We start from the raw sequence: 13,884 nt of genomic DNA, 5'->3' as shown, positions 1-13,884 counted from the left end.
AAGTATCCAAATGAAGAAATCAGAACTCAAGCTGAAGTTTCTTTAGCTCTAAAACTAGGCTTTCAAATAGGCCTCTAAGTGCCTGGCTGGATAATGTTGGACAATTAACCTAAGTCTCAGTTTCCTCATTTATAAAACAGAAAAAATAGATAGCTCTAAAGATAGTTGAATATTGACTTAAAAATGAAGCTCAGTGATAGAGTAATTTCCCACCCTGCCATTTTCTTTCTACTCCCTTGATCCTTCTGAGCTTCTCCAAAAAAGAGATGCGCTCACAGAATGACAAATCTTGCCTCTTTCACCTCAGCTCTTCTCCCAATCTATCTTGGCTATTTTTCTTTCTTGAAATCTTAGTTATGAACCTCACTCCTTTCTCACTCCTAAAATCAGTGTAACATTTTACATAAATGTGTTTACCTGAAAAACTATAGTCGAGGATGTTTAACAAAGATGAGATGAGATGAAAAGATGATTTCTAAGATAACTGTACCATAGGCACAAAATTATAGAATGTTCCTAATTTACAAAATTCAATGGTTTTTGCAAACTCACTTTAGAAATTGAATAAATGTGCAAAATATTTAAATGACAATCAAAACACTTCTTCCCATTCAAGACATGGGTACATTTAATCTACCTGTGCCAAAAGGTGACAAGATTTGAAGTGATAAACCTATTTGTTGTAGGTTTAATTGTGTACGTCCAAAAAAAGGTAAGTTGAAATGCCAACCCCAGAACCTTATTTGAAAATAGAGTTATAGCAGATGTAATGAGTTAAGGTAAGGTCATATTGGAATGAGGTGGCCCCTAATCTGACTGTGTCCTTATTAACAGAATGCCATGTGAAGAGTCACGCACACAGGGAGAACACCATATGATCATGAAGGCAGAGATTAAGAAGAGGTATCAACAAACCGAGGAAAAGAAAAATCACAGTGCCCCCAAATGTTTCTAAGTAAATTTCAACCCAAATGTGTTTAGAGTTGTGAATTGAACCTTTTATATAATACTTAAAACCAGCTACATCTAAAGACAGAACAAAGCACCTTCCTATCACCCAGTCTGCTCTCTTCCTCAGTTATGTGACTTTGTCTGAGTAACTTCTACCATAATGCCACTACAGATGTGGAAAGAACACAAGATGCTGCCACACATTTCTTGCAGTGTTAAATACAATGTTTCATACTTGGCTAAGCAATTATTTCAGTAAATAGGAACAAGTAGTTTTTATCAACTAATTTTATAGCACTAAAAGAATCATATAAAGGAAAACTGCCTCTTCTAAGAATTCTTTAAAATCAATTTTCTTAGAGAAATGTCTTCTCTTACAGAGAAAATAAGGTCTTTGGACTACTAAGATTTTCAAATAGACTCATTTGTTCATGATTATTGATTACCGACTATATTCAAAGCACTTTGAGACTCAGTTCCCAATGTAGTTTGTGTGCATGTTGTGGGCAGAGGGTAAAAAGGAGAACAAAAATCTAAAGGAGTTCATTTTCCACAGAGGGAGGAAGGAAAAGCAGACTTCACAAAGGGGCTGAGGGTCTTGAGAGAGTCACCAAACTCCTCAGTTTCAGGTCTGGAAATTCCAACATTCAGAGGATACACAGAGGCTAAACGGAGAGCAGAGGAGATGCTGAGGAAGCAGTCAGCAAACTAGGAAAGAAAAAAAAAATGGGTGGAAGTTTCTACTTTAAAAAAGAGAATCAAATGTGCCAAGTTCCTGAAATAAGTTATATCTCAGCATGTTGTAAGAACTGTAATTAGCAAAGAGGAACATAATCATATATACACTCTATTAAAGCCAGACTCAGAGAGTTAAGGATCATTTTTTCTCTCATGTGTGGAAGCTAAGGAGAAAAAAAGGGAAAAAAGACAGATCAATAGGATAGTGAAAAAGAGTCAGAGGGAGGGAAGACGGGAGGGAAGGGGGGGTTGAGGAATAAAATTGATAAAATTACATTATGCAAATATGAGCACGTCATAAAAGGGGTGCGATATCACATATAATTATCATGCACCCATAAAAATTATTCTTAAAATGAATGAGGAGTACAGAGTGAAAATGGAGAAGGGCAAGACAAGAGGCATGGAAATGCTTAATTTCCTCAATAAACACTAAAGGCTTTATTTGAACTGCCTTTCATAAAACAGTGAATTTACAAAAAGGCAAAATAATTTAATATTACTTCTTAACAGGAATTCAGTACTTTCATTGTTGTTCAAATAATTCATCAACTGTAAGGGAAGGAGCTGATTTCTCAGATTCTGATTTATGATTAATAGTCTACTGTTTTGTGTGTGAGTGTGCACGCATGTGTGTGGCACATGAACATACACATGTGTACATGCAAACACATAGCTACATTTCTAAGAAATCAATATCTCAGGACTAGCGATATAGCTCAGCGGTAAAGTGCTTGCTTAGCATGCACAAGGCTCTGGGTTCTATCCCCAGCATTTCAGAGAGTTGGGGCGGGGGGAGGAAAAGATAAAAGTAAAAGAAAGAAAAAAATAACTATCTTATTGAGGGAAATTCTGTTAGCAATCTGTTTTGCACAGTCAACTTGAACATTTCCTGTGATACCAATGTACTAACAGATATGTGGGTCTGGAGTGCTGGAGAAAAGGGTGACAAAGTCATCAGCACATGAGTTTCAGGAGAAGTCATAGCCACAGACAAGGCCCTACATAGTGGGAAGTGAGAAGAGGCCCCAAGAGAAAACTCTGGAAAAGGTCAACATGGGAGGATCAGGTAGCAAAGGAGATGCCATTTTTTTAATTAATATTTTTAATGTAGCATTATCCTACTGAATCTTGAATACTTTTTTGATTTGTTTTGTTTTTCCAGTAGTGGAGATCAAACCCAAGGCTCTGTACATAAGAGGAAGTGCTCTATCACTGAGTCACACGGCCAGAACTTTGATCATTCTAAGATAATCCAATCTGTTTTGGAAATAATTATTTTGCCTAAAATATTATTTAAAAGACCCATCCCATACATCACAGATGAGTCTGGGGTACAGACTCATTGAAAATCAATATTTACAGGCATAATTTGTATTTTGGGCTTTTGATTAAGCCAGTAAAGTACATACAGCAAATATATAGAAAGGAATGACAAGGCTGGGGCTGGGGCTCGTGGCAGGGTGTTTGCCTGGCACGTTGTGAGGCACTGGATTCAATCCTCACCACAACATAAAATACAATGAAGGCATGTTGTCCAACGACAACTATAAAAAAAATAAATAATAATAATAATTATTATTTAAAAGAACACTGACAAGGCCATCACAACTTAAACAAGCAGAAAAACCCAGTTAAAAAATGAATTCAATATAATTGATTTAATTTTAAAAGGACTTAGGACAGACTAATAGCTAGCCAATGTGACATTTATTATAAGAAGTCAATAAACCACATGGAGCCTCTTCTTGCCTAAAATTATCAGAATACATAAAAACTACCAGCCATAACACATAAGAAAAACAAAAGGTTATTTGTAAATGCCAATACAATATCAGTAACATAAAATCTAGTCTCAATAATTTCAGTAAATTCAGTAGGTCTAATAGTCAATAAAGCAAAAAACATTTATACTTTCTAAAAGTCACTAGTAAAATTCTATACCAAAGAAGCCATTTGATAGAATAAAAAGGTGGTGGGGTGGAAAATCTTCTGAAACTTGAACGCTTGGTCCCAGATTTATGAACTATGTTGTAGCCCTGAGAGCTAGAAGAGGCTAAAAATAAACAATCTTAAAGGACTTAAAGAGAATTCACAGATGACTGACAAACAATGGGATCTTGCAGAACTTTGGGAGATCTGCCTTATCTTGCTCAATTCCCTTGTCACCCATTATTTGTTCCATGATCTCACTCCAGAAGAAAACCAGACCTTAAACTAACATTTGGCTGTTGTCAGTGTCAAAGGCAAAATGCTTGCCTGGAGGAAGCACTGATGTGGATCAGCTCTGCACTTAGATTGGTGTTAGAGAGAGAGAGAGAACAATAATAAAACTATAGCTGAGCCACTGACTAAAGACTTGATAGTTTTTTCTAGGCATCTGTTTGAAATAGGTTGCAAGAGCCATGAGGATTTAACTGGAATTTTTTTATGTGTATTTTTGTTTTGTTTTTGCAATGCTGGGTAGTGAAAACAGGGTCCTGCACATGCTAGACAAGTGCTCTACCACCAAGCTATACCCTCAAGACCTTAAAGTTGATTTTAATGGATTGGGAGGATAAAAGTTTTAAAACCAAGATCTAGGGAAAAAAATTTTTTTGGCAAATATAAGCATTAGGCCAGCATAAACTTCACACTTGAAAGCATCAGTGTTTATTTGCATATTTTCTCTCAGCCTTTCTCAGAAAATAGGATCCCAGGGAATACAGGATTCAGCCCCCAAAGAGCAGACAAACATGGTCTACTTGAATTCATCTCAAAATTGTCATTTCATTTCATCAGAAAATTAAACTAAAGGAGATAATTCCATTTTTAGGGTTTCTTCTTTACCTTGTAAATTTCTGATGTCTTAAAGTCTTCATGAAAGGAAATCAAAGTGACTGAAGTGATTTGGTAATCTTCATCATCAATGTGTCTTAGAGCTTATTACCAACATCTGTTCTCCCTTATTGAATATAGTGAACCTATCTTACTAATCCTCAAGTAAAATGGAGCTAATAATACAATCTACTTAGTGAGGCTGTTGTGAGGTTTAAAAGACACATAAAGCCCCCAGCAGAGTGCCTGGTATGAGATAAAGAACTCAAAAACAGTGGTCAGGATTATTGTCTCATTTTATCCCTTACTGCAATCCAGTAAGGAGGAATTTTACCATTTCAAGGGTGAGAACACTGAGGCCTAGTGGGGTTGACTCAGCCAACAGGGCTGTTACACCACCACACTGCTCACCAGCACACCACGCTTTGGTACAGCCACGTGGGGCAATGGCTACTGTCCCTCAACCTATAGAGTCAGTGATGGAATTTGATCTGGGCTTTCCCTCTACCACCTGTGAAACACTGAATAAGATAATAAGTGCTCTGGATCTGTTTCCTCACTTTAAGGACCTACCTCAGAGAGTGATTCTGAATATTAAATACATAATAAAGAGCTCAAGAAGAACATACATTCAGTAAGCATAAACTGGACTCTTGTCAAGTGTCAGCACTGTCGTAGGCTAGAGTTCCTACATTTATCTGTTTATGAGTCATATGGGGAACTTTTATAAATTCCAACTGCCCAGCCACAATGGAGACCAGTTAAATCACAATCTTTGAGGTTGGACACAGGCATCTGAAGCTTCCCACAATTCCAATGTGCAGACATACGTGAAAACCACTGTGTTTCAGGCACCTGACTCAAGTACATTCCCTGAAGGAGTCCTGGTCTACTAATTCTTAATTTCCTAAAAGTCTCACCTGCTTTGGATTTCAGCAGAAAAGCCATCACTGCTTTAACTCAGGTCCTCAGCACCCCTCTATCAATTGCTAACTTAACCACCGCATCGTCAATAGTTCCTTCCTATAAGCCAAGCATTGACCATGTCACCCCTATGCTCAGAATCACTGAATTAACTGGCTCTGGCTACCAACTCCTCACCATCACCTTCAAAGCCCTCCATAAAAGGCACAGATAGTCCCTCTAGCCCTACTCCCCTGCTCCTTTTGCCGGTGATAACCCAAACTCACTGTCCCTTGACAATATACCCATTTTCAATCCACAAGCAAGTTTATTCTTGAGGATACAGGAAAAAAATCTTCAAACTATTAGATAATTTATTGCCAGTTATAAAAGAAATTTTTCCCCAATTTAAAATTGTGTTCTCATAAGTTATGGTAACCCTGGATTTTTAAGGAGGCAAACACCTTTAATTTCACAATTTTATAATATCAGATTAAACACACAAAAAACAATTCCTTTTACCTTAACTTAAGAAGTGGCTGGGTCACCCACTTCTTTAAATTCCGTCTCCCAAATGAAGTTTTCGTATGGTCTAAAACCCAAAGTAAACTTCCTTTGGTCTTCATATCAGTCTAAGAAAGATCAGAAAACAACTTTTTTTAACTAGACAATTATACTTGTGCCAAATCATTAGTTGTTCATGTACCTTAATTATTCCATCTATTCCAATTTTAAATCTATACATGTCTGGCATAATGTGTGGCCATAAGAAATGTTCATTTGATGTTTGATGAATGAAAACATATATACATAGATATATACACACATTCGCACAAGATAAGTACTGATATTTATCACAGAAAAGAGAAAAATCTGGGTAGTTTTTGGTTAACTAAAAATTAGTTAATCAGAAGGCTCTATGGAAAGGGAAGCCAAAAGCACCTTCTGCTTCTACAATGACTCAAGTCCTGACAATAGAAAGGATCCTAAAGGGTATTGGGATTATAGGTGACTCCTGCCTCAGGAATTGGATTTCAGAACTGATTGGATTTGAATAGGGAAGATGTGGCAGGAAAAAAGAAAGCTTGGAATGCTGGAGCTGTGCCTGCAGGACTGGGACAGGAGCACTTCTACAGCCAAGGAATGTCCTTCCATTCCTGCTATTTGTTTCCTATCATGGGCATTATGCAGAGCTAATGAGACCTGCAAGGACTGATGTGCAAACCCTAGATAACTCAGTAACAATGATAAAATTATTAATGAGTAAAAAGTCTGGCTGGAGTACACTAGGACAGACTGCAAAAAGGAAGAAACTAGGTAATACTATGCAGACCCAAATATAAAGAGAATAAAAATCAGTATTTACTTATTGCAACAGTAATATGTATTTCTGGAGACTTTTAAAAACCATGATTCATATGATTCAGATTTTCTAATACTCAACCAAATGATTTGAAATTGCTACTTTGTTTGGAATTGGTTTTTATTTATCACTTTGTTATAACACTAATTTTACAATATAATGTCTCACCTTCCAGTGATAATTTAATAAGTGAAAATAATAATTTTAAAGTCTGCATTATCTTCATAATTCATCAACAAAGGCCAAATAAACAATGATGAAAGTTTGTGATGTGAGATATGATGCATCCTATAGTCAAGCTGAATATCACAATGACTTGTTCTATATGCTGATAATACTGAACAGTGCAAACAGTTCAACAAAGAGTCAAAGGCAGGTAGGAAAAAATATTTTCAACCAGATGCCACAAAAATCTACTTCATATTAATTTTCAAAGCTGATACCTTCCCAAAGAAATATTTATATAGAATGAGGATACAGAAATCAACTATCAGATGACAAGCAGAGCAGGCAGTTGAATACACTATTGCTCATTTCCATCTGCACTCCTAAAAACAGACTGCTACCTTACTCTAAATGTTTCTTTCAAAACCATTTTGAGTCAACTAGCCTCTGTGTGTACCTAACCTGGTTCTGTAGGATTTCCAGATTCCTTAATGTTGTTCCATTAATTGTCATAAATTCCATTTCCCTTGACAGCTGTTTGAAATTCCTGTGAGAGAATGAAATAAAATGAGCCAACATATAAAGTGCATAACGAAACTTTAAAAACTAATTTAGGAACCAAAAACAATACAGTAACACTATGATAAAAATTAGCATTTTTATAGAAAATCAAACCAAAAGGGGTAAAATGAAGTTTTACTGGGACAGTGTCTGCTCCAAGAGGATAGCTGATCTAACATCAAAAGCAAGGACATGAAAGGAAAGCAATGGTAACAAGATTTTGTTTTTGTTTTACATTTCCCCAGGAATAGAACTAAATATAGTCTTTTATCACTAGCAAAACATGTGGTGGTATCTTTAAGAAAAGCTATGCAATTAGCTAGAAAAATATGTCAAGATACTAAAACTGTTTCTTTATTCTTTAGCATGACCTCATCTTGATAAACACTTTAAAAGCCTGTACTCAATATCTGATAGGTACAACAAATGTTATTTACTCTATAATTAACAATACCCATTAAGGTTGCCAATGTTTATAAATATAAAACAGAAAGAATAGCAAAAGTTATTTCCTTAAGCTTTAAGAACTCTCGGTGCTCCTTATGTCCCCATAACTACCCAAAACTAAATTTAAAATTCAATAAATTTCAAATAGGCTTGAGAATGGAAATGCAACATAATAAATGTATGTACAATTCCAATTCATGTTAAGAAGTCTTAATCAATGTATTACAGCAATTCAGTTTCCTTTATCAGTCAATCAGACATTTCTGCCAATAGCACTTTACAGACTTGATGGCTTATTTTTAAGGAGTAGAAAAATAATGGCAGTTCATTTAACTAAATAAGGAAAGCATTAGTGTTACGTTGTCAAACCTAACAGCCTTTCTCACGCTGAAAATGAGACTAACGTAAGAATCCAGTTTCTGTAGCCAGTTATGGAATTGAGTCCTCATCTAGGAATCTATATAACCAAAAATCAAAGCTCAAAGAAACAGTATTCATAGACAGATCCCTTTTCTTCTAGATGACTCCCCCAACCAAGGCCCAAAGCCCTGGAAAAGAGAAACAACTTACTTCATGTTAGGAACGTTGCCTAGTTACTGAACACTGTTCTTTGGCAGTGTAATTTGTCTGCAACAGGTTTGATCTACTTTGCAAAGGATGATAACCTATTAATGATTTTCAAAGGGCAGCAACTCCAAAACTGATAGACGGCAGGTTTGTGTGGCTTTTCTCTCCCTCTTATAGGAGTCAATTTAATTTGTTTTGAATTTCATCAATTTATGTTGTATTTCTAACCTCCTTAATAAATCTAAGTTCCTTGGAGGCAAGGGTTATTTATTTATGTCTTACTCATCTTGTACAATCACCTAGCAGACTATAGATGCCCAGCAAATGTCTGCCACTTTCCTATGGGGAAGCCAGTTTTGGTTTGTTTGTTTTTTTTCCTTCCCTTTGAGCAGTAAACCCTCAAAAATGACTGAAATAAAATAAAAATATAATTTACAGGCAAAAACAATTAGGCAGTGAAATTGGGGAAGCTGAAAGATGTTCACACAAATCTCTAGCTACTAAAGATCTAAACTGGAAGGGCTGACAGCCTAGACTCTGAATTGGTATCTAACCAGATACTCTTGTATGCAGATATGAACCCTTTATCCATAGTTAATTCAACTAACTATGGCCTGGGGATAAGGAGTTAACATGTGAATGCCCTAATCCAACACAGACCTTAAGACGGATGCTTATTTGGTGTCCTAAGTCATTTGGGGCTGCTATTAACAAAACACCTTAGACTGAGTAATTTATAAATAAAAGAAATTTGTTGCTCACAGTTCTGGAGGCTGGAAGTCCATGACCAGGGAGTTGGCACAGTTAGTCTGGTGAGGGCCTATTCCTCACAGATGCCCACCTTATATGGTGATGGGGACAAACAGACTTGCTCAAACCTCTTTTATAAGTGTACTACATGACCTAATCAAATCCTAAAGGTTCCACTTTTCAATACTACTAAACTGGTGATTAGGCTTCAACCTAACGTGAATTTTGGGAGGGAAATGAACATTCAGAACTTAGCAGATAAAATGAAAGAAAAACTAACCCAGAAGCCTTAGCATCTCGGCTAGCTCTCTTTATCTCAGAGGTGTAAGAAATCTTTCTTCACTGGTGAAATAAATGGCATACAAGTGTGTAAACCATTAACTGAAACACCACTTAATTGCCCACACCTTCACATGGACAGAATTTGATAAACCAGAAAACCCAACAATCCATCCCTAGGGATGATGTTTTAGGTTTATGGTTCTGAAAACATCCTCCATTCCTTCCAAAATCTCAACTGACCCTAACTAAAAGTGAACTCCTGCTCCTATTATTATGTGTCACGTATGTCTGAAGTGAACTGCTGAAGCAAGGCACTGCCAGAATACCAAAAAGAGAATTTTCTGAACCAGAGAAGATTTTACATGCCTATTTTAGTGTTCACTTGCCAAAATGTCCCTATACATGTGACAAAATTTGGTTTGGACCAACATACTGCCTGGTATAAGAGAATGGGAAAGGAAGCTTAGAACCCTCATCTACAATTACTAAGACTTTCAATAGCTACAGTATCAAAAAGAAATCAGTAACTATGACCAAAGCAAATTGGCTTAGGTTAGCTCATAATCCTAGATCTTTACAAAGACAGTTTCTTTTCATTAACAATATTAATGTGTTATATCAATCAGGGTTTTATCTGGCTAGTTGGCCTTGGGTTGCTTTGTTGTCATTCATTTTCTTTTTGTCCTAACTGAACAAGTACTCACATTTCAAATTAGATGCAGTGAGAAACTATTTCCTTAAACTGACATCTGTGCTGATTTTAAGAAAAGAAATCAACCACTGGTTGATCTGAAATTAACTTAATACTGATTCCTGTGGCACAGTAATTATCAAGCAGCTACAAAGAATAACCATGCTTTTGGAGCTTCAATATATTTAATCGATAATATTTTGGACTTGGACTCTTCCCTCCAAATACAATAGAAATTTCCTTCTGTCAGTTCTGATTTCCATGAGAAATTCTATATATTTTTTAACTATGCGCCAGCACTGTCAGGTATTCAACAGTATATGATCAATGACCTAAAATATTCAAGCAATTCTAAAATATTTATAATTGTGGAAGAAGCCAAATTTTAGGTGCCGTGAAATGAACCTTATAAATAATGCCTGAATGAAATCCACACTGTGTAAATCTGAAAAGAAATCTTATAAGTAACATGGGAAAATACTTCATTAGTATTTCAGACACCAAAAACACAAAGGATGCTTTTCTTTTTTTTAATATTTTTTTTAGTTGTAGTTGGACACAATACCTTTATTTTGTTTATTTTTATGTGGTGCTAAGGACCAAACCCAGCGTCCCACATGCACTAGGCAAGTGCTCTACTGCTGAACCACAACCCCAACCCCAGATGCTTTTCTTTCTCAAATTGTACATGGGAGGAAAATGTCCTTGCCAAAAGCTTACCAGGGAAATTAAAGATTCTCTATCACTCTTAATCTACTTTTTTGGGAAAACATACAACAAACAAAACCTCCAAAAGCTAATCTTTCTAATTTTGACAAAGGTAGTAAAGGAGCAGACCTTATCTGAAAGATCCATCATTTAAATATCATATAAAAATAGAAATAAAGACCAAAAAAATCCACCTCGTCACATATGGAATCTACAGCAGAAGATAGTTCTCTATATGGTTTTCAGAGCTCATAAATTCATCATTTGTCTTTTGGGCAGTTGACAAGTTATACACTGCATTATATCACAAAACTACAGTCTTACAGTATTTGCACTTCTAATTAAATGAATGACACCATTCCTAAATGCTGACAATAAATACATTAGAGAGAGAAATAAGTAAGGTATATGTTCAGTCCCCAAGAACCCTGCCAGGCTCAATGATTTGCTGTGAAGATACACAACTCAACATAAAATTGTACTAATAGCTATGATTTATTAATGTGAAGAGCAAAAAGCAAATTCAGACAAGGGACAAAGTACATGAGGCAAAGTAAGGAGGCAAATGGGTACAAGCTTCCAAGAGTCCTGTACTGGTGGGGTCACACAAGATGCAGGGGGTGATATTCTTTTCCCACTGAATTATCTTAACACCCTTGCCAGTAATCAATTGACTACAAGTGCATAGCCTTATTTCTGGACTCACAATTCTCCTTTGTAGTAAGTTTTGAAATAAGAGTTTGGGTCCTCTACCTCTGTTCTTTCAAAACTGTTAGAATTATTCTGAGTACTTAAATTTTCATATGAATTTTGAGATGGGCTTGTCAATTTCTGCAAAGAAACCAGATGGAATTTCATAGACTGCAGTGAATTGATAAGATATAATATTCCCCAAATTTATCTAACAATATTAAGTCTTCTCACCCATGAACTTGGGATTCCTTTCCATTTATTTAGTTCTTCTTTAACTTCTTGCAACAATGTCTTATAGTTTTCAGAATATAGGTTTTGTACTTCTTTTATTAAATTCATCTTAATTCTTTTCTAGGCTATTGTAAATGAACCTTAATTTTTATTTTTGTATTCTTACTTACAAGTATGTAAAAATACAGTTTAGTTTTACTATTTATTTCACATCCTGCAGTGAATTCATATGTTATATATTTCTAATGGTTGTATGGAATCTTTAGGACTTTTTACATACAAGTTCATGTTTACTTCTCCTTTCCCAATCTGGATACCTTTTACTTCATTTCTTGCCTGGTACTCCAAGACAGAATATCCAGTAAAATGCTGATCAGAAGTAGTAAGAAAGACATCCTCATCATGTTCCTAATCTTAGAGGAAAAGCATTCATAATTTCATCAATAAGTATAATGTTAACTATGAGGGTTTTATAAATATGTTTTTTTCAGGTCAAGAAAATTCCTTTGGTTTCAGGTTTTTTAATATGAAAAATATTTTTGGCACTTTGCCAAAAGCTTCTCCTCACTATTGAAATGACTGTATAGGTTTTGTCTTTTATTCTACTGACAAAGCATATTACAAGAACTGGGTTTGGGATTTGTAAACCAAATTTATATTCCTAAATTCTTTTTTTATATCACTGAATTCCATTTGCATGTATTTTGATGAAGATTTTTGTGCTTTATTCTTAAGAAATGTTGGTCTGTAGTTTCTTTACTTGTGTTGTCTTTGGTTTTTGAGTGATATTTAAGGCAAAATAATCCTCTTTTATAGTGGCAGGTCTTATGATTTTAGGATGATTAACAGCATCACTGGACTATATCCATTAGATGTCATTAAAGTAGCTTATATATTAAATCTACTTTCACTAATGAAAGTATTCACCATATATTATTCTGTGATCATAAGAAGTTTTCTAATAAAAGAGTTTGACAGTTCATCTTGGATGGATTTTCTTATTCTTTCCGAAAAATTTCCAGAGCCTCCTTGAAGTTCTGACTAAACCAATCTTAATAAAAGTCATCCAAAATGACAAAAAAAAAAATCATTTCCAACAAGAAATAAGCCAATTCCTTTGAATTTCATAAGTTTAGGAATCAGATTAGTACTGTCACAATAACTACATCAGCCTTCTATTACTATGAAAAAAACATAAGATAATAAACTTATAAAGAAGAAAGGTTTATTTTGGCTCACAGTTTAAGGGGTTTCAGTCTATGGTCACTTGGATTCATTGCCTTTGGGTGAGAACATCATGGCAAGGAATACATGGCAGAGGAAGCTGCTCACTGCACAGGGTCCCAGAAGCATAGAGACAAAGAGGGAGAGGCCAAGGGTATGTCCAGTATTCCCTTCAAGGGCACACCCTGATGAACTTCCTCCCACATCTAAAAGGTCCTACCATCTCTCGACAGCACCATGGGCAAGGGACCAAGCCTTTAACACATGAACCTTTGGGGGACACATTCAACATCCAAACTGTAGCAATAACTAATATTCCTCTTATATTATTTAATTCTATTATACTATTTTGCTCTGGAACAAACCTACCTAAAATCTCAAAACAATTTTAAACCTCAAAATTTGTCTTTTTAAATAAACCCTCTCTTTACCTATTCTCAGGAACAATTCCTGACATGGTGCATTTTCTCAAACTACCTTAAATTCCACTGTAAAGGCACAAGATCTTTAAATAAATGCATATTAAGATTTTCATGATATATGCTGCAATTTTCATAAAAGCATTTACCAAAAAAAGAAACTCAAGTTAAATTTATTTTTCCCCTAATAACACTGCTATTGAACCAAAAGTTGAAAAGTTCAGCAGCATAATATGTGATTATACAACTGAATTTCACACACAAGGAGAATATTTACTTTCCCAAAGTAATCACTGTAAGAATTTCTTCTTTTTCCAAAATATAAGTATTGCTGAATTACATTTTTGGAATTATCTTCTGAGTAAAATTACATG

General features: G+C 35.3%; 1 protein-coding gene across 5 annotated transcripts in view; it reads right to left on the bottom strand.

The window, feature by feature from the left end:
- Msh3 (mutS homolog 3) overlaps nucleotides 1-13,884 on the bottom strand; it is a 191,776-nt gene that overhangs the window by 106,787 nt on the left and 71,105 nt on the right. For all 5 annotated transcript variants that reach the window (XM_078044414.1, XM_078044417.1, XM_078044423.1 and 2 more), the window contains exons 11-12: nucleotides 7,400-7,484; nucleotides 5,932-6,041 (exon numbers count right to left, since the gene is read on the bottom strand). In XM_078044414.1, the coding sequence (XP_077900540.1) occupies nucleotides 5,932-6,041; nucleotides 7,400-7,484 (195 nt within the window). The remainder of the gene's footprint in view (nucleotides 1-5,931; nucleotides 6,042-7,399; nucleotides 7,485-13,884) is intronic.

Source organism: Ictidomys tridecemlineatus, chromosome 1 (genome assembly GCF_052094955.1).
Source record: "Ictidomys tridecemlineatus isolate mIctTri1 chromosome 1, mIctTri1.hap1, whole genome shotgun sequence".
NCBI lineage: Eukaryota > Metazoa > Chordata > Mammalia > Rodentia > Sciuridae > Ictidomys > Ictidomys tridecemlineatus.
The sequence above is the reverse complement of the archived record's forward strand: the minus strand, read 5'-3'. Positions and strand labels throughout refer to the sequence as shown.